The following is a 26,435-nucleotide window of genomic DNA, read 5'->3' on the forward strand; positions in this document are numbered from 1 at the left end:
TAGGAAAAAAAAAAAAGAATTACAGGCAAAAACCACATTTATACTCTTTAATATTTACCTATTTGGTTACTATAATTGGTGCTCTTTATTTCTCCATGTGAACTCCGCTTACTGTCTAGTGTTCTTTCATTTCAGCTTTGAGACTCCCTTTAGCAGATATGCTAACAACAGTGAAAAGTGAAGGCAGCTTTATTGAGGATGGGTAACCTGAAGGAGATGGTAGGCTAACCTGGCTCCTAGGCTCAGATTTACTGAGGGGTTTTTAAGGAAGAGTTTGAGGGAATGGAATGTGGGAAATGAGCTGTGGGGGCTGCATGGAAGTAGCCAGGTACAAAACTTTGCCAAGGCTCCGTCTGGCTTCTGTTCTTGTCCTTGGTGTTATCTTAGGGTCCTGCCAGATTTTGATTTACTTTGGGGTAGAATCAGCATAGCTTTATTGATGTCTTCCTTGTTTTTTCAGGGTCTGGAAAACAGCTCTACACTTACGTAAATAAGGCCAGAACTGCCCTGTAATCAAGGTTGAAAATATCAAGTAACCATGGGAAAAGAAGGAATTCAGAGAAATGCATGTTAAGCAAAAAAGCTGAATCTTTTAAAGTTTTCCTAAAGCCCATGCAGTTTTAGATCCCAACATGGCTTCAGTCCTGTTCACTCCAACAAGTTGAGGAAGAGGAAGTTATATATACATATATTTTGCACCAACACCACAAGAAAACTTAAATATGCATTTTCCATATGTAATAAAATAAAGCCCCATTTATTGTTGATTTAGGATTTAAAAAGCTGATTTAAAATATTGTATGTTAATATAGAATCAGTTTTCCTCGAAAAAGTGTTCCTTAATTGTTTCAAAGTGCAAATGATAACATGCAATAACACTTTGAGCATCAAAAAAAGTTTACTTAAATGAGTGACACCACCTTTGAGACTGTTCTGTGTAATTATAGTAAAAATAGCAACTGAAACTCATGATTACTCACAGAAATAATTATCAAGTCTGAATGTGCTCAAAGCTTATTTCCTAGGAAAAAGGAAGACACCTAAATTTAAAGATAATTACCTAAATTTTGAATTTTCAGCATTTTTTTTTTTTAAAGAGAAAATTGAGAGCACTTGATATCCTTGATATCCTATTCTGATTCAGTAGATCTTGGGTGAGTTTCAGTCTCTTTTTAACAAATAGCAAAGGTGATGTAGGTCATCCAGGAATCATATTTTGATAGCATCCTAGAGCAATAGTTCTTAACTGGGGAAGATTTCGTCCCCCAGGGAACATTTAGCAATATCTAAGGATATTTTTGGTTGTCATAACTGGTGGGAGAGGGGGTCTCTATTGACATCTTTTGGTAAGAGACCAGGGATGCTGCCCCCACAACAAAGAATTATCCAGCCCAAATACCAAGATTGCCAATATTGAGAAATCCTGATCTTAGAGGAATAAATGTCTGGTTTTAATGTAGAATGTACACTTAAATTTTTATTTTTCAGTTATTTTATTTCCTACCTTAGGTTATCCAGTTTTTTTCTACTTACTGTTAAAACTGTTTAGGAAAATTAGTTGTTAACTTAAGTCATAAATATGCCAGTTTTCTTTATTCTTTTTATTTTGTGAGCAGTCGACAATCAGTTTCATACTTACACTGAGTCTGTCATGTGAAAGACATGCGTATAGCCTCTCTCAGTCCAGAAAGTACTGGCACATAATATGGACTATTTAAGCATACACTGTATTTTTTTTTTTACTTCTTTTGTGAAGGCCCTGCAAACTGAAGGAAAACTACTAAGACTGAAGCACACAGAGTAAGGTAGAGAAAGAGGCAAGATAAATGGCAGGAGAGGCAGGCATGGTGTAGAGTTGTAAACATCCCACTAAGGATTTTAGAATTTGTCATAATGGTAATGCAGAACCATTACAGAGTTTCAGTGATATGACACAATCTCATAAAATCCACTCTGGCTACTCTACTGAGAATGGATTTGGAAGGGAGATAAGAATAGATCTAGGGAGATGAAATAAAGAGGTTATTGTACTGAATTATAAAGAGGTCAGAGGTGGAGATGGATTGGATTAGGAGTTGGCAGTAGAAATTGAGCGAAGTTGATGGGTTTGCATTATATTTAGAAGATAGAATGAACAGGTCTTCATAAATGAACGTGGAGGTGTTACTCGAATGAACAACTGGGTGGATTGTGATACCAATCACTGAAAAGGAAATTATTGTTTATATAATGTGATATATGAGTGTATTCATGCATTGCTTAACAATGGGGATGCATTCTGAAAAATGCATCATTAGGTGATTTTGTCATTTTTATGAACATTACAATGTGTACTTACAAACACCTAGATGGTATAGCCTACTATACACCTAGGCTAAATGGTGTAGCCTATTGCTCCTAGGCTACAAACCTGTACAGCACGGTACCATACTGAATACTGTGGGTAATTGTAACACAACTGTATTTGTATATCTAAACATAACCAAACATAGTAAAGTTAATGAGTTGCGCTATGACTTTACAATGGCTATGACATCACTTGGCAATAGGAATTTTTCAGCTCCATTATAATCTTATGGGACCACTGTCATAGATGCAGTCCATCATTGACCAAGACATCGTTATGTGGCTCATGACTGTACCTATATACACAGTCTCTCTCTTTTTCTCTCTATACATATATACATGTATGTATACACATATATACATATATATGCACATATGTACGTTATATATAAAAATATACCCAGAACCTCCCACGGATACCAACATTGCAAATGGTGTAGTGTTTACATACAACCTACTAGGCACATTCTCTTGTATACTTTAAATCATCTCTAGATTACTTATAATACCTAATACAATGTAAGTGCTATGTAAATAGCTGTTACACTATGTTGCTTTATTTGTATTACTTTTTATTGTTTTATTATTATTATTATTATTTTAAATGTTTTGTTAAATCTGTGGATGCAGAACCCACAAATATGGAGGGCTGAATGTGTGTATACACACACACACACACACACATATGTACAATCAATCATGTTTTTTAAAATGTATTTGACAGGCAAACTCACGTTCCACATAAAACTTTTTAAGCACATTTGCTGTAGGTTCTTCTGGCCTACATTTTAAAGGAATGAGTTGATCAATTATGCTTCATATTCTCATTGACTTGGAGAAAATATCACTTAAGATTATAACTTTCTTTGGATTCTGATTATAAATTTGGTAGATAAATTGCCTTGATGTCAAGCATGGGGTGCACTGAATGGTAGACATAAACAGTACAGTAACTAGGAAAGAAAATCCCCCCTTTAAATTTCTAACAAAAGGTTGGCCTTTGCTTTATACATCAGTCTTTTGTAAGTCAGATCAGTGTGGCAACCTTTCTCTCTGTGTCCCTCTTTTTACTTTAACAGTCTGTGTCAAACACTGTGATTTGATAAAATAACCTTTTCTAACTGTCACTTGCTCATCTGTTCCCATGCATTAGCATGGTACATTGGAGTAGAGGAGAGAGTATTTATGTTTTAATTCTTCATAACAAATTATCACACATTTAGCAGCTTAAAACAATACAGATTCTTTATCTCACAAATTTTGTGAGGAAGAAGCCCAGGTATAGCTATCTATGTCTTCTATGTGGAGACACGTTTCTCCCGCCCTCCATATTTTATAGTTCTTTTAGAAGAAATTAGTGTATCAAAGTTGAATGACAGTCTTTCCAGATATGAGCAGGATGTTCTTTCTATATAAAGATTGCTAGTTCCCAGGAGCAGCTTAGGGGCAGGAGAAAGCACATATTAAAATATTTTCAATGGACATAATAGAGCAGAAGATATTTAAACATAACAAGAGAATAAATCCTGAGATTCTTCAAGAACAGAAGAGCCAGCCACAAGTAAAAGAATATTTTTCTTTAAAGCAGCACAGGGAAACCCAGGTTAAGTTTAAAAGTATTTGGAAATAATTATAATTTAATGGGGGAAGGTTCTTAATATTTACTATATATATTTCCATAAATTCTGCACTTTATATATCACTGAAAATAGAAATGAATGATGATGTTGTTTTAGAAAAGAATTATATTTTCTTAAAAAGATTTTGACTAAGTGGATTCTATGATTTGTTTTGTTTCCATAATTCGGATTGTTTTATAAAGACATTCCAAGCTTTTCTAGTTACCTAGAGGAAGTTAATTAAGTTGAAGACATTTTGTATTGTAGAAAATAAATTTTTTAAAAAATTAGGGTATGCCAGCAAATACTACATCTGGAACAGATTTATATTTGCTCAATTCTATTAGATTTTCAAAATTGCTAACAAGCTCTGAACCTTTTCTATATGCTTATTGTCCATTGTTTTACCTATTTTTTGCATTCTGATTGCTTATAAAAATATGTTAAAGGAGATGCAAGCTAACATACATGATAGCTAACATACATTCCAGATGCCTCATAAATCTTAGAATAAGCTTTTTCTCAGACAAATCAATTGTTAATGTAGGTACAGCTCTCAGAGTAATGGGAGTAGAGCTAAGTGTAGCTTGTGTACTCTATTGCTTGATTATAACTATCAGTTATTCATGTTTTCCTTCCTAAGTGCATCACATGCTGTTACAGCAAAGTCCCTTCTGCTCTACTTAGTATGGAATCCACCTTCCCTTAAGAAAGATTATTATGTACCCTGCAGCTTATTTTGCTTCATTTATGGTATGGTGTTATCGATAGTATGGAAGAATTTTGCTTTTCTGTTGTAGGAAACTCATGTGCATGTCAGTTATGTTGAGATGGATTATGGTATCGTTCAGTGACTATAATTTTATTTTGCAGATTGACTATCACAGCTATCAGTACAGAGGTTCCTAGGAATATTTTATGCCTTTTTGCATGCTATTATAATAACACAAGTTTGAAATAATGGCCCAGCATAGCAGCAATTATTTTTAGTGTACTTTACTTAAAGAACATCTGTAAGATTAGATGCTCACGGCTAAAATGAAAGAGGTTTGTACTAACCATTTAGCTAAATATGGCAATAACCACTTCCATTTCTTTTCTTGAAATAAGCTAAACCTTTATAAATGTGCATGTTTCCTGATTTTAGCATGTTGTTTGAATTCAAAATCGCCCAAACAGCTAAATTTTGAAATATTTTGATGTATACTCCGCATCACTAAATATTCACTGCCTACCAATAGGATGCATGAGACTTTTTCAGGTACTATATTTACACTTAGCTACATAAAATAGAGGAAATATTGTCATTATTTAACATTTACAAAAGGTGCATTGTTCTCCTGTGTGACAGAGGCAGCTGGGTTCTTACATGTTTGGTGGCAAATTGACTGCCACCCCAACTGCTACTAGTACTGATTCAATTCTTGATTCTTTGTTGTCAGGCAGTGTTCTAATTGCTTCATGTGGATTGCTTCATTCATTCCTTGCCACCATATTGTGAAGTATACTCATCTCCTCATTTTGCAGATGAGAAAGTTGAGGCCCATACAAGTTAAATAATGTATTGAGGAAGCGCAGGGGGTCATGGCTTAACTGGGATTCAAATATAGTTATGTTTCTAAAACCCAAGCTCTTAAATCATTATGTATACTATACTGCCCCTCAATGCTATTACACAAAAAAGAAGTATATATATTACCATGTGGCTAAATGTCCATATATTTTAATTTCCTGTCTCAGTTTACTCCTCCAGTACAAACCCTTTTATAGATTTTAATGAATTGTTCTGGAACTCTGTATTCTCTTCCCCATCTTTCTCATCAAGAAACACTTCTTATAGAGGACATTTGAAGCTGTTCATCTTTTAATTTAAAAAAAAAAAAAGCTATCAGTTGTTGCAACTTATTTAGAGATACTTTGAATTTACCTCCATAAAGGTTATTCTCACCGAAACAGAAAATACATGTAAACATAACTGTATTATTTTATGACTTTTATTTTTAGATTCTATTACAATGTACAAGTCTCAAGTAAAACTACAATATAATTTTTGACAAACTCAAACATTTTGAGTATTCATAGAGCCAATAAATTTGTGAAGAATTCTATGTTAACAGCATTATTATATTCATGGCTATTCATATATCTTCATAAAGCAATTTTTGATTGTTTTCCTCAAGAATATAATAACATAATAAACCACAGATATTAAAAAAAATGATGGCATCTATATATAGGTCCTAAACCCAGGCCAATTACTTGGCCATCCTAATTTAGATGGGCCTCTTTTCATTACTTTCATTAACGTTTCTCCAAAATTGCTATTTAGGGATGTTTTATTTACATATGCATTTTATCTTCACTCCTTTTAATAGGGCTATCAAAATTCTATAAAATCGTGCTAAAGATTTCGGGTTGAGATTTTCAACAATCATTATTTGGAAATAACACAAGTTATTTATATCTTTTGCAAACTAGGTAAAAGTCAAAACAGTAAGATGAGATTCTCCCATTTTCATTTAAATTTTATGTATGGATTTGTGTTCTAATCTGTTGACTTCCATTTTGTTCTTATTTAAATTTTGCAGTGTAACTGTCATTCTCCATCATTAGGTGGAGTAAGTCCAGTGATTGCATAATTTAAATATTAGTATGACAGTGCCTTCTGGAGGGTGATAATTCACAATCAGTACAACTAGTAACCTACATAAAAAGAAAAGTCTAATTTCACATCAAGCTTACACTGTACTTGATAAGCTTTTAGTTCCAAATATTGTTTTTAATTGATAAAAAGTCACAAATAGACCTTCCTAGAACAAAAACATATATACAAAACCTAACCATGATATATTTTTTGAAAAAATATTCAGAGTGAAATAGGTTCAACATGAAATAGGAAAAAGCAACTTTGTATTTTTTTTCTTTCTTTTTGAGAAGAAATTGTGTTGAGGAACCAGTTGCCAATATTTTTTGTTTTTCATAAAAATCAGACATTGTAAAAACAGTAAATCATATATATACTGCACACCAAACATCTTTTTATACAGTATTTTATAAATATTCACAATACAATTATATTTATATGGGTTTAAAATAATGATGGACTGTGTTCAAATATAAGGTGATGTTAATTTCTTAATTAAATATATTAAAAATCCTAAAAATGTAATAATATATTTGGTATGGTTCCCTAATTAAATTGTCAATGCTTATTTTCAACAGGCTTAGCAGATATGTGATGCGATGTTCTATATAGTCTGGGGAAACACTGCATGGTACCTTTTATATTAAATTTAAAAGTAGTTTGAATAACCTAAGATGAATGATTAAACATAGTTATAAAGAATCTTTGGCCCTAGACTTAATTACACACATACCATAGGACAAATGTCTAGAAGTGATACTCTTCTGTATGGATGTTGTAAAATAAATCACAGTTTAAAAATGTCCCAGGCGTTAAAGTTCTGTGGAAGTGTCTCTTTGCTTTTGTCTGTCTTTCTCACGTCTGTTTTTTAGTTTCTCTCTCTCTCTGTCTCTCATTCTCTACCCATATCTCTTATCTTTTATAGGCATGTTTAAATCACCTTTCTTTTTAACTAGACAGAACAAAAAATATGTTTTTAGTACTTATTATATAATTTGGTATTTTTTAACTTAAGTAGTAAATTAATGAGATATGTTTTATGTATGTGCTTCAAAAACTCCCATAAAATCTTCTAAATAAAACTTTAGCTCAATTTTTGCCTGTGCATGAATAACTTAGAAAGATCTCATATTCCTGGAATAAACTCAAGAAAAAATGCATCACGGTCATTTCTTTTCAAATTACTATTAACAAGTTTTGTTTGTTTTTTTTAAAACTAGATTTCCAATCTTTGGTAGAATGGCAACAGTTAAAACAAAATCAATATGTGCTTAGTAAATTATAAGTTCAGGGTACATTATTAATTGATGCAAAATATACTTTGTACCATAGAATTCTAAGGAGAAAGTGACAACCTCATTTTATAGATGAACAAATAGAGGTCCAAAAGAATAACTTCTACAATTTAGGAAAGTAAGTTCATGGCAAGAAAGCAAGCTGGCAAGAATTCCTATTTGAATGCTCTTTTGTTCAGACTAAACATAAATCTGTGTTGAAAGCCTGACATATATGATGACTTGACAGTTTGTCAAACACATTTAGGATGGTATACAAGTGAAGTAGTAAGTACTGTTTCCAAGTCATTATCTTCCCAAACATGTACCATAATATCAAGTAGCTAATTGCATATCAGGAAGCATTTCATTGAAGGGAAACATCAACTTTGCTTAGAGCTAAAGCATGACTGAACAATACTGCATGAGAAAGCAGAAAAATGTACAAAAGAGATTGAGTTGGGCCCTTAATTGTATGTTTGAGCAGCACAGTCCAGTGTTAGATGGTAAAAATAATAGTAAACAGAGCTTTTGTCAATTGCTTTTTTTTCCTTAATTATCTTCATTTCTTTCTTTTGAGGAAAGTGATATGTACATAAACTAAATTTTCAAGTTCTGTAGTTATGTATGAGTGAAGAGGAATGTAAAAATGATAGGCTATGAAGCACAGGACTCTAAAGGTAATTCTTATCCTGGTTGGTATATGAGTCAAGATGACTGAAAAATATTTGTTGAAACAGAGACTATATATGTTTTTCATCCCTTGGCATTTTATAGGCACATATAAATTGGTTCTGATGCAATGTAGAATAAATTTAAGCACCTCAAAATATAGAGTGACCTCTACATGGATAAAAGAGTCTAGCTCCCTAATAAGATGTTTTAACTAAACATTCATTACTAATGCCCCTTACATCTATCAGGCATTTCATTGCAAAGCCAAGGCAAAATGCTTTTATTGATTTCCAAATAATAGATATTTTCATATTTGTGTTTGTGTGTTTATATGTGTGTATGTTTGTATTTACATGGGAAACATGAATAATTAATTCCTATGAAAAGATGACAAGGCAGATGTGAAAATTTTCTACATAATCTTCTGATTTATTAAAAACAACAAAATTAAATCACCTCTGTTTGCTGTAATCAATAATACCTACAGAATTACTCTTACAATTTTTACAGAATTATTCACCAATGCAAAAATAGCCATCCACTAATGCTGCCCCCTATCTTAGGGAATCAGAGCTAGTGACTGTGCTGCATTTGAGAATCTTTTGATAAAAAGGGTTTTGGCATAGACCTCCTCAAGAGTCTTATTAACACAGATAAATCACCTTTGAAGGCTGTAAACAATATATCAAAAATGAAGCTCTACTTTTTGCTTTCCTTGCCATCTTTCCCTTTGTCTTCCTTTTCTGTTTTGTCTTTTTCATATTTCTCTTTGTCTGGCATTGTTACACTATCATATGAAGGTGGAGAGACGGTGGATGGAGTTGCATCTGTTTTTTCTGGACTTGAGTTCCCATTAACATTATCAAAAACCATATCTTCTTTATGGGGCAAATCATCATCTCTGTCTCCGTCTTTAATGTATATACTTGATATATTTTTGACGTTTTGCCGTAAGCGGTAACGTCTGAAAGCACGCTGGATAACAGTAGCAGACACGTCCTCTTGTTTTCGTTTTAGGGTGGTCGTGATGGGTTCATAGGACACCTTAGAAGGATTTGCAGACATGAATCTTTCTTCCATCTGTGAACGAAGAGAATCCATCTCTCCACTTTCACCCAAAACACGCTTTGTAAAAGCAAATAAAATGTCAAGACAGTGGATTCGGTCACCACTGACCATGGGCAGATCCATGGCAATGAGCTGGACTTTGTTTGGTTTTGCTATGAGAAGAGGAGGATCCAGGGCAGCTGCAAAATCAGAGAGTTTGCTATATTCTATAAACTGGGTTGCATCGGGATCAAACTTCTCCCAAACTTCATAGAACATCTCGAAGTCATCCTCACCCAGGGGCTCAGTACTTTCTTCAGTAGCAACACTGAAGTTCTCCAGGATGACTGCGATGTACATGTTCACCACAACCAGGAAGGATATGATGATGTAACTGACAAAATAGAATATTCCAACAGACGGGTTCCCACAGTCTCCTTCAACCGAACTTCCAGGATGAACTTTTTTGGGGTCACAGTCAGGAGGTGCACTGTTGAGAATAGGTGCTAGCAACCCATCCCAGCCAGCAGAGGTGGTAATTTGGAACAGGCAGATCATGCTGTTGCCAAAAGTTTCAAAGTTAAACATGTCATTAATTCCAGCTTCCTTTTTAACATAGGCAAAGTTGGACATCCCAAAGATGGCGTAGATGAACATGACCAGGAAGAGCAGGAGGCCGATGTTGAACAAGGCGGGGAGGGACATCATCAAAGCAAAGAGCAGCGTGCGGATGCCCTTTGCTCCTTTGATCAGACGTAGGATTCGGCCGATCCTGGCAAGACGGATCACACGGAACAGGGTAGGGGACACAAAATACTTTTCTATCAGATCGGCGAGAAACATACCTATGTGAGGAGGGAGGGTATAAAAAGTAACTATTTAAATATCCATGGTAAAGAATATCATGACTGAACAGTTTTATTTGCCATCTCATCTCTCATGAATTTAGGACTGTTATTTACACTAAATGAAATTTCTTAGCAAAGGATCAAGCAGTTCTTCAGGAAAATTATTAGAACTATTGCAATATTTCCCCTTTTTTAATGGGCCCTTTTTTTCCTCCAACAACAATTTTTTTAAATTATAAAAATAATAACTACTCATGTAGAAAATTCAAGCAATACAGTATACTGCTAAAAAGGAAATATAAAAATCACCTGAAATTTTTCCATGCAAGCACATGTACACACATACACAAAGACACACCAAGATAATCATGTTCTATAAGATTTTCTTTGTAACCTATTTTAATTATTTCATATGTCATACAGATATTTCCATACAAAGGAAAACACAATTAATTTCTAATAGTTGTATAATATTCTGTTAAAATAGCCAAATATTGAAGAATAGCATTTATGCTGTTTCCAGTTTTTCTGACTGAAATTAGTATCTAAATAGGTATATTTTTTCTAGTTGTATGAGTATTTGTTTTTGACAATACATTAATAGAAGTTGGGTCAAACAGTATATTTTAAATTTTATTATATGTTGCCAAACCTAGCTGCAGGAAGTTTGTACCAATCAAAACTCCTAATAGCAGTACAGGAAAGTGCCCACACCCTACATGCTCACCAGTATTTCCTTCTACTATTCGTCTTTATAATTTTTACCAGAAAACCTTTATGACATTGAAAAACATCTATTATTGTAACTTATTTGTATTTTTCTGGAAAAAATAATCCCCAATTTTTCTTGTTTATTGGATATCCTTATTGATTGTTTTTAACTTTCTCTTTTAGGCCTGCATGGGTCTTTGCCCATTTTTATATTGAGCTGTATATATACTATTTCAATGTTGATTTATAAGAGCTATTTTTTATTGGAAGTGTTGATCCTTTGTTGGTCTTAAAGTTTACATAGTTCCCATTTTTTGACTTTCAATTTTTTGTGTGTTTGGTAAATTTTCTCCCATAGAATATTTTGACTTTTATGCAGTCATATTTATTTTTTTTTCATACACGCAGATTTGTGTCATGAATAAAATGGGCTACTCAAGTTGATGGTTATAAATCTACTCCCACATACTTCCTACTAGGATCCATCTTTTTCAAAACTTGCTGGTTGATTCATGTGATATTTTTACTGAGTAAATTAGTAATTATATATTGAAGTTTAATTTTGGACTATCTATTCAAATCCTTTGAACTTTGATTTTTAAACAGTTTTACTTAACATAAATGTTATAATAGTCATAATAAGCCACCTCTCATCACCCTAATTTTTCTTCCCTATAAATTTTAGAATCATTTAGACTTATATTGTCAATTTATCACCCCATCATATAAAACTCATTGATATTTTCATTGAATTTATATATTATGTTATAAAAAATGGCTATAACTACAGTGAGAGCCCTTTTATCCAAGTACGAGATAAGCCTTTCAATTAGTTCAGCCTTCTTTTATATCTGAAGTTTTCTTCACAGACATTTTATATGTTAAGTTTGCTATTAGATATTTTAGTTTGTTTTCATTGCATTGTGCATGAGATCTTTTTTCAAGTATATTTTCTAATTTTTTATCCACATATAAGACAATTATTAATGGTGAAACATGTTATTTAGAATCAGTACCTTCTAAACTCTAATTGAATTTATCTTTTTGGTTGATTTTATCTCATTTTTAAAGAATGCCATAATATGATGAAGATACAGATAATTTGCTCAATCATTTCAATGTATGTACCTCTTTGTTTTCTTTTTTAATTGCATTGGTCAACACTGTTAAAATAGAGGTCTAAAGGGACACTCTTTTCTTCTTCCTGACTTAATTGAAATGCTTCCACAATTATTCTTGTTAGTGTGAAATTCTCAACTAAATTTTATTTTTCTTATGTCTTAACTTAGTGTCCCTTATGGTGATAATATTTTTAAAATATTTATTTTAAATATTTAATCAGAGTTATGTGGCAGTCAGTACTGTGGTTCTAGATTATGTAAACTTTAACCTTTCTGGACCTGTTTGATCATCTGTAAGTTGAGTTTGTATTAAATAATCTCCACAATCCTTCCTCATTTAAAATTAATAATTCTAGAAATAAATGCAATCCTAAAATATTGGGCAAGACATGTGAAGAAAATTTTAAAAAAAACAAGAAAATAGAAGAACAACTATGGTAATGAAAGTGGAGGAAGTATCAAATAATTTACCACGATCCACAGACATAACCCTGGTGGGTTGAGAGTTGATTGGTATTTAATAGACTTGTCAAGTATTAAGCCATAAGAAATGAAGCTGGTTTTTCTGGAAACCTTAACTTCAGTTTAAATGCAGGAAGAATTTTCACAAAGACTCACAGATATTTTGGCTATTGATATTATCATTAATCAAAGAACAAGTCTCATACGTACTAAAACTGAAAGTGACTTCAGATTCCACATTGGTATTCCAGGACACATCTACATATAAATGTGCTAACTAGCTTTATGAAGGGTAATCATGGAAACTAAATATCAATGAGCGTGTTGTCCTTCCAGCAGATAGAAACATTTGGCTTTGAGGCCTAGTGTGAACCCAGGAATTCTGACACAGAGTTTTGTTTTGTTTTTAAGGTTCCTTCATTCATTCATTATACTAACTTACTCAAAAGTAAATTTACATTCAAGAATTCAGAATCATCTTTGAGCACATGCAGGATTTAGTTTTCTTTAAAGTTAAAATCTGAATAATAAATAGTCTTACCTACAATGGAGAGAATTACAACCACAAAATCAAAAATGTTCCATCCTACAGTGAAATAGTAGTGTCTGAGAGAGATCAGTTTGAGTACACATTCTCCAGTGAAAAGGATAATAAAAGCCACATTTATCCAATATAGAACATCAACCATGTATTGACTCTGTTCCTCCTTTTCTACCATCATGGTTACCATGTTGAGGCAGATCAGAACCATGATAGTGATATCAAAAACTTGGTTTGTTACTAGGTCAAATATACATCCTTGGAATTTGTTCTGCAAAGAAATAGAATAATATGGTATGTAGAGTAATTTTCAAGTAGTATCCATAAATAAAAGATGTGCACTAAAGAGGAATTTAAAATAATTAAAAAATTTACAACCTAGAGATAATTTTTTTTTTTTACCCCTGGCCGAGGAATTGGCTTTTGTGGTTTCTTGGACCCCAGTTTCTTCATTGCATTGTAGTATTTCTTCTGTTCTTCTGTCATAAAGATATCTTGACCTCCAAGGTAAAGAAATAAAAAAATAAATCTAGTTAAAACCACAATCATAACTCAGATCTTTCAGATCATTGACAGGTAAAAAATGTATTAATATAGAAATCAAATGTATTTTATTCTATTCATGGTAGCCATAAATAAAATCTGCCTTAAAGGATTACCTATGTATAGGAACATGAGTCTCCATACATAGTGTAATATGTTATATAACATATGTGTATTACATATAAGAACTGGCTCAGTTGTCTTTTGGTGTGCCAACCAGTGTTGTTTTAAACTATGTACTGGTATTTCATTTTATCTGCTATTTGTCATACTATGCATTTTATTGCTAAATAAGAAATGTAATAGAAAGGGCTATAAAAACTAAAAGTAGATAATATCTCTATTGATGATTTGATTAATAGTTAGGACTCATAAAGAATAGGGGCTAAATACAATAACCAAACTAGTATTATATTCATTTCTATTTATTTTAATATGCCAACATTTCTTTAACAGAGAAAAGTAAGTATAAAATGAATAGATAATGCACATTTCTATATCTATGTTTCAGGAAATTCTTTGGCTACCTGTTTAATTCCAAATAAGGGAATTTCAACATAAATAGGTGTCAACTTTATGCATGATAAGAGTTCTAGGTACTGAGGAAGTTATAATAATCAGGCCTGAACTGATGGACTTTCTAACTGATTATGTAAAAGGATATATGACCTTTAAGATTCGAGAGTAGAAAGCTAATATCTAAATGAAGTTTTTAATATTTTTCATTTTGGAAAAGATTAAATCTCACAAAGTGGGGCTAGAAGCTTTGGTTGTTCTTTTAGGCTCTGATAATTTCTTAGATTATATGTAATTTTTAAATTCATGCACATTCTACATTGGTCTGTAATACCACCTTTTTTAGTTACTACATAATTTAGTATAATCCATATAATCAGGAATTTATTTTTGAGAATTTATAGTTCTGAAATCCTTACTTAACTTCTAGGGACATTGAATTAAAGATGGTCTGATTATGGTTTCCCTTTATTCTCCTGGATTTAATAATATTTACCTTCCTGTTATACTGCATTTTCTTACTCATTAGATATCTAATGATAACCAGACTTCCTTATGTGTCTTAGAGTTTTAATTTGGCTTTCATCTAGTGGATATGCAATCTTTATGTAATTTTTGTATTAATCTAATTTATTGGTGCTAGGCATGACACTAAGAAGTAAAATAAATCTCTAGTAATAGACCCTAAAGAAATAGAGATGTATAAATGGCCTAAAAAAGAATTGAAAATAATCATGTTGATAAAGCTCAATGAGTTACCAGAGAACACACACAAACAACTAAATAAAAACAGGAAAATGATACATGAACAAAATGAGAATATCCATAAAGAAACTACAAAAAAATAGAAACTACAAAAAGAACCAAATAGAAATTTTGGAGTTGAAGAATATAATAACTGAACTTAATAACTGAATTCACTATAAGGGTTCAAGAGGAGTCTTTACCAAATAGAAGAAAAAAATCAACAAACTCAAGTAAAGGTCATTTGAAATTATCCAGTCAGAGAAGGAAAAAGAAAAAAAGAATAAAAAAGAGAAAATAAAGCCTAAAGGACTTATGGGACAAAATCAAGTGAAAGATGCACACATTATGAAATTCACAGAAGGAGAAGAGAAGGATAAAGGAGCAGAAAGCTAATTGAAAGAAATGATGGCTTAAAACTTCCCAAATTTGAGGGGAGAAATGGACATCCAGATTCACAAAGCTCAAAGATCCCAAACAGTACAAACCTAAAAAAGTACACACCAAAATACATTATACTCAAACTGTCAAAAAAACAAAGAAAAGGTTTTGAAAGCAGCAAGAAAAAAGTATTTTTTGTCATATATAAGAGAGTCCCCAAAAGATTAATAGTGGACTTCTCAGCAGAAAACTTGAAGGCCAAAGGAACAAAATGATATATTCAAAACACCTGGGGAAAAATCACCAACCAAGAATACAATACCTGGAAAAATTGCCCTTCAAAATGAGAAAAGATAAAGACTTTCCCAGACAAACAAATGCTGAAGCATTCATCACCATTAGATCTGCCTTACAAGAAATGCTAAAAGGAGTTCAAGTTGAAACAAAATTGTGAACAGCAACACAAGAGCATGTGAAAGTATATATCTCTGGGGTAAAGTTAAAAATATAGATAAATTCAGAATACTATAATACCCTGATTGTGGTGCATAAATCACTTTTAATTCTAGTATAAAATTAAAAGACCAAAGTATTAAGAATAACTGTAACTATAAAAATTTGTTAATGAATACACAATATAAAAAGATGCAAATTGTGAAATTAATAACAGGAAGTGTGAGGGAAGTATTAAAATGTAGAATCTTTGTATGTAAAGTTTAAGTTATCAGCATAAAGTAGACTATTATAACTATAAAATATTTATGGTTGCTTTATGGTTACCACAAAGAAAATGCATATAGAAAATACATTAATAATAAGAGAGAAAGGAATTATAGCATATTATGGCAAAATATCAACATATCACAAAAGAAGACAGTAAGAGAGGAAAAGGTGGATAAAAGGACTATAAGACTGACAGAAAACAGTTAAAAATGGTAACAGTAAGTTCTTACCCATCAATGATTACTTTAAATGCAAATAGTTTAAACTTCTTAATCAATAGACATAGAGTGGCTAAACAGAATTTTTTAAAAAGCACAGTCCAACTACATGTTGTCTACAAAGACTCACTTTGGATTTAAGGAAGCAGACAGTCTGAAAGCACATAGTCTGAAAGCACTTTTTGTGCAAATGGTAAACAAAACAGAGCAGAGAGGCTATACCGATGTCAGACAAAATAAAATTTAAGTAAAAAATTGTCAAAAGGGACAAAGTAGGTCATTATATAATTATAAAAGGATTAATCAGGAGGATACAATTATAAATATATATGTACACAACATCAGAACACATAAATATATAAAGCAAACATTGACAGATCTGCAGGGAGAAAGAGACGGCAGTATAATAATATAGGATACTTCATTACTCCAATTTCAAAAATAGACAGAACATCCATATAGAGAATCAATAAGAAAAGAGTGGATTTAAGCAACACTAAAGACCAAATAGACCTAACACACATATACAGAACATCCACCCAATAGCAGCAAATACAAATTCTTCTCACGTGCACACAGAATTTTCTCCTGGATATAGCACTCATCACATCACAAAATTAGCCCCAACATGTAGGTATCTTTACTGACCAAAGTGAAATAAAATTTGAAATCAACAAAAGAAGGAAAACTGGAAAATTCATCAATGTGTGAGAAAAAAGGTGAGTACTCTCTGCACCTTCCTCTCCATCTTGCTTCAGTGATAACTCCAGACCAGAAGTGTTTCCTGTTAGGAGGGTGTGAAACTTCTGCTTGTTCAAGCAGGAGAGTGGGTGCTCCCTTCACTTTCTTTCCTGGCTTGCTTCAGCAATAAATCCATATCTGCAGACTCTCCCTGGAAGTAGTGTCTGCATGCATTGAGTGCCTCAGCTTTTACAGCCTTCACTTGAGTGTCTGACTCCTAAATCACCTAGCTCAGGAGTTGAAAGAGCTTTACACTCCCAAGTCTCCTAAACCACAGAAAACAATACTGTGACTTTCAAACTTGCAAACAACTAGCAGCTATATCCCCTGGTTCAAAATAAGCAGTTTGATCACAGCAGAGAAATATTCCTCAGACCCTCTCCTTGGGTGATGTAAGACAGAATAAGTGGAAGATAAACTCTGGCTCTCAGCTTCTCTGCCAGAATAAAAAAGGAAGTGGAATACAAATATAACACTCCACCCTCTCCAGCTGTATCCCAAGGGACTGGCTTCCATCATACCTCTCTCAAGGCAATAGCATGAATTGACACACTCCAATTTTGGAGGGTCACCAAGAACAACAACAACAACAACAACAACAAAACCAAGTTGGACAAATATAAAGAGAGCACAAAAAGTTTAGAGGCACCTAAAATCTCTGGACGGGCTGATTGGGAGGGACATCTCCTACATGACACTAGCTTAATAAGACTGGGAGAGGTGGTTTTCTCATCTAATATGCAGTAACCAACGCAGAGGGTCAAGGAAAATTAAAAAAAATAAACAGGAAAGCATGTTTCCAGTGGAAGAATAAGATAAATTTCTGGAAGCTGATCGTAATGAAATAGAGATATGTGACTTATCTGACATGGAATTCAAAAAGACAGTCATACAAATGCCCACTGAGCTGAGGAAAGCAATGCAAGAACAAACTGAGAATTTCAACAGAGATAGAAAATATAAAAGAGTAACAAACAGAAATCACTGAGCTGAAGAATACAATAACTGAACTAAAAAATCCAATAGAGGAATTTGACAGCAGACTAATTCAGGCAAAAGAAAAGAATAGTTAACTTGAAGACTGGTTATGGAAATCATTTAATCTGAGTAGAAAAAAGAAAAAAAAAGAATGAAAAAGATTAAAGCCTAAGGGACTTGTGGGACACCATCAAGTGGAATAACATGCATATCATCACAGTACAAGAAGGAGAAGACAGATAAAGGGACAGAAACCACATTCAAAAAAATAATGGTAGATAACTTCCCCAGTCTGGGGAAGGAAAAAAAATCCAGATCCAGAAAGGTCATAGAACACCTAACAGAATGAAATCAAAGAGACCCACACCAAGACACATTATAATTCAATTGTCAAATGTTAGAGACAAAGAGAGAATATTGAAAAGCTACAAGGGAAAAGTGACTTGTTACATACTATGGGACCCTCATAGAACTACCAGTGGATTTTTCAATAGAAACTCTGAAGAACAGAGAAGACTGTGATGATATATCCAATAGTTTAAAGAAAAAACTGCCAATCAAGAATACTATAATCAGAAATCCTGTCCTCCAAAATGAAGAAGTAAAAAACTTTCTCAGACAAATGGAAGCTGGCAGAATTTATCACCACTAGACCTGTCTCATAAGAAATATTAAAAGGAATCTTTCAAGCTGAAGGAAAAGGTTGCTATGTAGCAGCATAAAAATATATGAAAATATAAAATTCATGGGTAAAAATAGATATATAGTAAAATTCAGAACACTCAAACTGTAATGGTGGTGTGAAAGTCTATATCTCCAATTTGAAGATTAAAAGACAAAACTATTGAAAACAACTACAGCTACAATAAATTGTTAAGGAACACAAACTATAAAAGATACAAAATATGTCATCAAAAGCAAATTGTGGGAAAGAGTAAAGTATAGAATTTGTGCAAGTGACTGAAGTTAAGGCATTATCAGCTTAAAATAGCTTGTTATTAGTATAAGATGTTTTACGTATACGTCATGATAACCACAAAGCATATACTTTAGTAGATATATGAAAGATAAAATGAAAGAATTTAAAGCATACTGCTATAGAAAATTATCAATCTACAAAGAAAGACAGAGAGGAATAGAAGAACAAAGGACCTACAAATTAATCAGAAAACAACAAACAAAATGACAATAGCAAGTTCTTACCTATTAATAATTACTTTAAATAGAAATAGATTAACATCTCTATCAAAAGATATTGAGTGGCTGAATGAATAAAACAGGACCCAACCACATGCTGACTACAGGAGACTCACTTCACCTCTAAAAACATATATAAGAATAAAAGTGAAGGGATTGGAAAAAAATATTCCATGCAAATGGAAACCAAAAGGGAATGGGGGTAGCTATACTTATATAAGAAAGAATAGACTTTAAGTAAAAAACTGTAAAAAGAGACAGGAAAGGTCATTAATTGATGATAAAGGGGTAGATTCATCAAGAAGACATTACAACTGATACCAAAGATATACAAAGGATTATAAGAGACCACTATGAAAAATTATACACCAACATATTGGATAAGCTAGAAGAAATAGATAAATTTCTAAAGCATGTAACCTCCCAAGACTGAATCATGAAGAAATAGAGAATCTGAACAGAGCGATAACAAGTAAAGAGACTGAATCAGTAATAAAGTCATCCACCAAAGAAAAGGCCAGGACCTGATGGCTTCACTGCTAAATTCTACCAAACATGTAAAGAAGAACTAACACCAATCATTCTCAAACTTGTTCAAAAAATAAAAGAAAAGGAAGTAATTCCAAACTCATTTTATGAGGCCAACATTAAACTGATTGGAAATCTACAAAAGGATGCTACAAGAAAAGAAACTACAGGTCAACACCCTTGTATTAGTCTGTTTCTGTTGCATATAATAGAATACCTGAAACTGGGTAATTTATAATGAAGAAAAATTAGTTTCTTACAGTTTCTGGTGCTGGGAAGCCCCAAGATCCAGAGGTATCTGGTGAGGGCTTTCTTGGTGGTGATTTTCTACAGAAATGCAGGGTACTATGCAGTCGGAATGGCAAGAGCAAACAAGGTAACATTCTCACTTCCTCTCTTTATAAAGCCATCAGATGCTCATGATAATTCATTACTCCATGAATGGATTAATCCATCCATAAGGGCACAGACCTCATGATCCAATCACCTCTCAAAGGCCCCATCTTTCAAATACCATAACTGGATTTTCCACCTTCTTAACATCTGCTACAATGGAGGTTACATTTCCAATACCTGAACTTTTGGAGAACACGTTTTTTTTTAACCTGTACTAACCCCTGTTGGACATAGATGTAAAAATCCTCAACAAAATACTAGCAAGCCAAATTCAACAACACATTTAAAAGGTCATTTGTAATAATCAAGTGGAATCTATCCCAGGGATGTGATGGATGCACATACCTAAATAAATGTGGTATACTGTATTAACAAAATGAAGGACAAAAACACATTATCATCTCAATAGAAGCAGAAAAAGCATTTGATAAAATTCAACATCCATTCATGATAAAAACTCTCAACAAAATAGGTATAGAAGGAATGTACCCTAACACAATAAAGGTCATATATGATGAACCCAAAGGTAATATTGTACTAAATGGTGAAAAGTTAAAAGATCAGGAACAAGACAAGGATGCCCACTCTCACCACTTTTGTTCATAGTACCAGAAGTTTTTAGCCACAAAATTAGGTGAGAAAAAGAAATGAAAGGCATCCATATAGGAAAATAAAAACTGAGCTTGTCTCTGTTTGCATAATCTTATATATAAAAAACCCTAAAGATTACACCAAAAAAAAAAAAAATGTTAGAACTCATGAATAAATAGTAAAGTTGCTATTTAAACAATTGAGATACAAAAAGTAGCATTTCTATACACTCTCAACAATCTATCTGAAAAAGATATTTAAAAAAGTCCCATTTATAATAACATTAAAAAAATACTCAGGAGTAAATTTAACCAAGGGGATCTGTACACTGAAAACAATAAGACATTTATAAAAGAACTGAAGATACACATAATTAAAAAGATATCCTATGTTCGTAGATTAGATTAATATTGCCAAAACATTCATATCGGTCAAAGTGATCTACAGGTTCGATGAAATCCCTATCAAAATTCTAATATCATTTTTCACAGAAATAGAAAAAAACAATCCAAAAATTCCTATGAGACCAGGAAAGACCCCAAATAGCCAAAGCAATTTTAAGCAAAAGAACAAAACACACTCCCTGATTTCAAAATATATTATAAAGCTATTGTAATGAAAACATCATGGTACTGGCATAAAAACAGACACATCAACCAATGGAACAGGATAGAGAGCCCCCAAATAAACCCAAGTATTTACAGTCAATTGATTTTTGACAAAGGTGCCAAGAGCACACAATAAGAAAAAAACAGTCTCTTCAATACATGACATTGGAAAAATTGGATATCCACATGCAGAAGAATGAAATTGGACCCTTATCTCACATCATATACAAATCATCTCAAAATAGCTAAAAGACTTAAATGTAAAGCCTGAAACTGTAAAGCTACTAGAAGAAAACATGCGAGAAAATCTGGGCAATGATTTCTTGGATAGGACTGCAAAATCACAGTCAACAAAAACAAAAATAGACATATGGGATTGCATCAAACTGAAAAGCTTTGCACAGAGAAGAAAACATTTAAGTCCACAGATTAGGAGGAAACATTTGTAAATCATACATCTAATCGGAAGCTAATATCCCAAATATAGAAGGAACTCAACAACTCAACAGTAGGAAAACAAATAACCCAATTTAAAAATGGGCAAGGGATCTGAACAGACATTTCTCAAAAGAAGAAATACGAATGTCCAACAGATGTATTAAAAAATGCTCCACATCTCCAATCATCAGGAAAATGAAAATTAAAGCAACTATAAGATATCACCTGACACTTGTTAGAATGGCTATTATCAAAAAGATGAATGATAATATGTGTTGGCAAGGACATGGAGAAAAGGGAATACTGTTGGTGTGGAAATGTAAATTAATACAGCCATTCTGGAAAATAGTATGGAAGTTCCTCTATAAACTAAAAGTAGAATTATCATATGATCCAGCAATTCCACTTCTTGGTATATATGTAAAAGAATTGAAATCGGTATGTCAAAGGGATATGTGAACTATCATGTTCATTTCAGCATTATTCACAATAGCCAAGATATAAAAGCAATGTGTGTGTGCATGAAGGGATGAATGGATAAAGAAAATGTGGTACATATACACAATGCAATACTATATGGCCTTAATAAAGAAGCAAATTCTGTCATTTGTGACAACATGGATGGAACTGGGACATTATGCTAATAAAATAAGCCAGGCACAGAAAGACAAATACTGCGTAATCTCACTTACATGCAGATTCTAAAAAAGCCAATCTCAGAAAAACACAGAGTAGAAAGGTGGTAACCAGAAGAGGTAACTGGAAGAGAGCGGAAGGATGGGAAAGGGCAGATGATCAAAGGGCACAAAGTTTCAGTTAAACTGGTGGAACGAGTTTTAGTAATCTATAGCAGTGCATAGTGACCACATTTAGTAATAATGTATTGTATATTCCAAAATTGCTAATACAGTATATTTTTAATGTCCTCGCCACACACACAAAAAAATGAGTTGGTAAGGTGATGGATATGTAAATTAGTTTGACTGACTCTAAAATATATACATAGATCAAAACATCACATTCTACTCCATAAATATATGTAATTATTATTTTTCAATTAAAACAAACTAATAAAAAAGAAATTTCAGAAAAACACGAAAAAGATTACAGGCCAATAGCCCTGATAAACATAGATGCAAAAATTCTCATAAAAATACTTGTAAACTGAATCCAACAGCACATTAAAAGGATCATATACCTGAAAAAAAACATTTAAGTCCACAGATTAGGAGGAAACATTTGTAAATCATACATCTAATCAGAAGCTAATTACCCAAATATAGAAGGAACTCAACAACTCAACAGCAGGAAAACAAATAACCCAATTTAAAAACGGGCAAGGGATCTATCTGAACAGACATTTCTCAAAAGAAGAAATATCGACCGAGTGGAATATTGACTGAGTGGAATTTATCCCTGGGATGCAAGAATGGTTCAACATATGCAAATAAATGAATGTGATGTAATGTTTGTATCTGAATGAAAGATACAAATCACGTGATCATCATCATAGATGCAAAAAAAAGCTTTTTACAAACTTTAACACCCTTTATGATAAAAACTCTTAAAAACAACTAGATATAGAAAATGATATGACTTTAATGTTTGACTTGAATGTTTGAAATTTAATTGTCATTGTTACAGTAGTAAGAAGTGAGACTGTTAAGAGGTGATTAGGCCTTATGAATGGATTAATAATGTTACGGGAGTTAGTTTGTTATAAAGGGGTGAATTTGGCCACCTTTTCTCTTTCTCTCTCATTTTCTCTTCGTCCTTTTGCCATGTGATACATTTTGTCATGTTATAATGCAGCAAGAATGCCCTCACCAGATACCAGCCCCTCTATCTTGGACTTCCTAGCCTTCAAAACTGTGAGCCAATAAATTCCTGTTAATTATAAATTACCCAGTCTGTGGTATTCTGTTATAGCAGTACAAACAGATAAGACAGAAGGAATTTACCTCAATATGATAAAGGCTATATATGAAAAGCCCACAGATAATATCATACTCAATAGTGTAAAACTGAAAGCTTTTCCTCTAACAAGGAACAAGACAAAGATGCCCACTCTTGCCCTATCTATTGAACATAATACTAGAAGTCCTAGCCAGAAAAATTAGGCAAGGATAAAAAAAAGATATCCAAATCTGAAAGAAAAAAGTAATATTATCTCTGTTTGCAGATGACATGATCTTATATGCAGAATACTCTAAAGACTCCACATACACAAAGAACTGTTAGAACTAATAGATAAATTTAGTAATGTTGCCGAGTATAAGATCAACATACTAAATTAGCTGTGTTTCTATACATGAACAAGGAACTATCTGAAAAGTAAATTAAGAAAACAATCCCATTTACAATAGCATCAATAGGAATAAAATACTTAGGAATAAACTTAATCTAGGAGGTGAAAGACTTATACACTGAAAACTACAGAACATTGATGAAAGAAATTAAAGAAGACATAAAGACACAAATAAATGGAAAGACACCCTGTGTTCATGAATTAGAAGATTAATGTAGTTAAAATATTCATACTATCCAAAATCTTCTGCAGATTTAATGCTATCCATACCAAAATCCCGATGGCATGTTTTAGTGAAGTAGGAAAAAAAAAAAAAAAAACCACAAGAAAACTTTTTTCATACAAAAACCACAAGAAACTCTCAATAGCCAAAGCAATCTGGAGAAAGAACAAAACTGGAAGTATCACACTTCCTTATTTGAAAATATATTGCAAAGCTATAATATTTAAAATGGTGTAACACTGGCATAAAAACAGACATATAGGCCAATGGAACACAATAGAGAGCTCAGAAATAATCCTATGCATAAATGGTCATCTGATCTTTGACAAAGGTGCTGAGAATACACAATAAAGAAAGGATAGACTATTCAACAAATGGTGTTGTGAAAATTGGGTATCCACATGCAAAAGGATGAAATTAGATCCTAATCTTATACCATCGAAAAAAAACCAACCCAAAGTGTATTAAAAATTTAAACCTAAGACTTAAAATCTTTAAAACTCCTAGAAGAAAATATAAGGAAAAATCTTCACAACATTGGTCTTGGCAATGATTTCTTAGGTATAACTCCAAAATTCAAGCAACAAAAGCAAAAATAGATAAGTGGGACTACATCAAACTAAAAAGCTTCTACACAGCAAAGGAAGCAATCAACAGAGTAAAAACACAACCTGTAGAATGGGAGAAGATATTTGCAAACCATGTACCTGGTAAGTGGTTAATATCCAAAATACAAGGAACTCCTGCAATGCAATAGCAAGAAAACAAAAATAAAAATGCACACAAAAAGCAGCTAAAAACCCAATTAAAAAATGAGCAAAGTATTTAAGTAGTCATTTCCCCAAAAAGACAAACAAATAACTAGCAGGAATAAGAAAAGGTGCTCAATATCACCAATCATTAGAGAAATGCTAATAAAAACTAAAATGAGATATCATCTCCCACCTGATGACTATTAAAAAAAAAAATCCCACCAAAACTAAAACACAGTAAGTGTTGGCAAGGATAGGATAAATTGGAATCCTTGTATACCATTTGTGTGAATGTAAAATGGTGTAGCTGCTATGAAAAAAAGTACTAAGGTTCCTCAAAAAATTAAAAATAGAAATATCATATGATCCAGCAATCCCACATTTAAGATATATCCAAAAGAACAGAACTCAAGACCTTGAAGAAATATCTGCATTCCCATGTTCATTGCAGCACTATTCACTATAGTTGAGATATGGAAATAACTTAAATGTCTATCAGTGGACGAGTGGATAAAGAAAATGTGGTGTACAAGGGAATACAGTTCAGCCCTAAAAAGAAGGAAATCCTGCTTATGTGACAATGTGGATGAACCTGGAGGACACTATGCTAAGTGAAATAAGCCAGTCACACAAGGCAAACACTGCATGATTCTACTTACATAAAGTATTTTAAAATAGTCAAACACATAGAAACAGAGAGTAGAATGGTGGATGCTAGAAGATAGAGGGGGGAATTGCTGTTGAACGATTATAGAGTTTCAGTTACGCAAGATGAACACGTTCTAGAGATCTGCTGTAGTACATTGTGCCTATAGTCAATACTGTATGGTATACTTAAAAAAAACTTAAGAGGGTAGACCTCATTTAAGTGTCCTTACCACAAAAATAAAAATAGGACAGACAAAAAAAGTTTACCACTTTCATTTGTTTGTTCAATGGATTAGATAAATTTATATATGCAAACCATTTAGTACCTACTCCGGCATCCCAGAAGGTGTTAACTAATTGAAGTGGCCCTGTGTTTTAGGAGTAGAGTAGAAATAAATCATAAATTATTCGGAAAAGGCCATATAATAAAAGCTATGTTTAGATTGCAAGATAAAATACTGAAAGGACGATAGGGGATAGGAGATAGTGGTATTTGTCAATGAGTAACTCCTGCCTGATAATAATGGTCATGGTGTCAACCCAGACCATGTTACTTCCCGCAGTGGCCACGTTGTTGTAAGAATAACATGTACGAGCAAGGGGATTAAAGTCAA

The 26,435-nt window shown here is 32.8% G+C and overlaps 1 protein-coding gene across 3 annotated transcripts in view; it reads right to left on the bottom strand.

Moving 5' to 3' along the window:
* Positions 1-9,257: 9,257 nt before the first annotated feature.
* The window catches only part of SCN9A (sodium voltage-gated channel alpha subunit 9), a 91,579-nt gene continuing 74,401 nt past the window's right edge, over positions 9,258-26,435 (bottom strand). For all 3 annotated transcript variants that reach the window (XM_063107206.1, XM_063107207.1, XM_063107205.1), the window contains exons 24-26: positions 13,691-13,795; positions 13,289-13,559; positions 9,258-10,450 (exon numbers count right to left, since the gene is read on the bottom strand). In XM_063107206.1, the coding sequence (XP_062963276.1) occupies positions 9,258-10,450; positions 13,289-13,559; positions 13,691-13,795 (1,569 nt within the window). The remainder of the gene's footprint in view (positions 10,451-13,288; positions 13,560-13,690; positions 13,796-26,435) is intronic.

This window comes from Cynocephalus volans, chromosome 1 (genome assembly GCF_027409185.1).
Source record: "Cynocephalus volans isolate mCynVol1 chromosome 1, mCynVol1.pri, whole genome shotgun sequence".
In the NCBI taxonomy this organism is placed as follows: domain Eukaryota; kingdom Metazoa; phylum Chordata; class Mammalia; order Dermoptera; family Cynocephalidae; genus Cynocephalus; species Cynocephalus volans.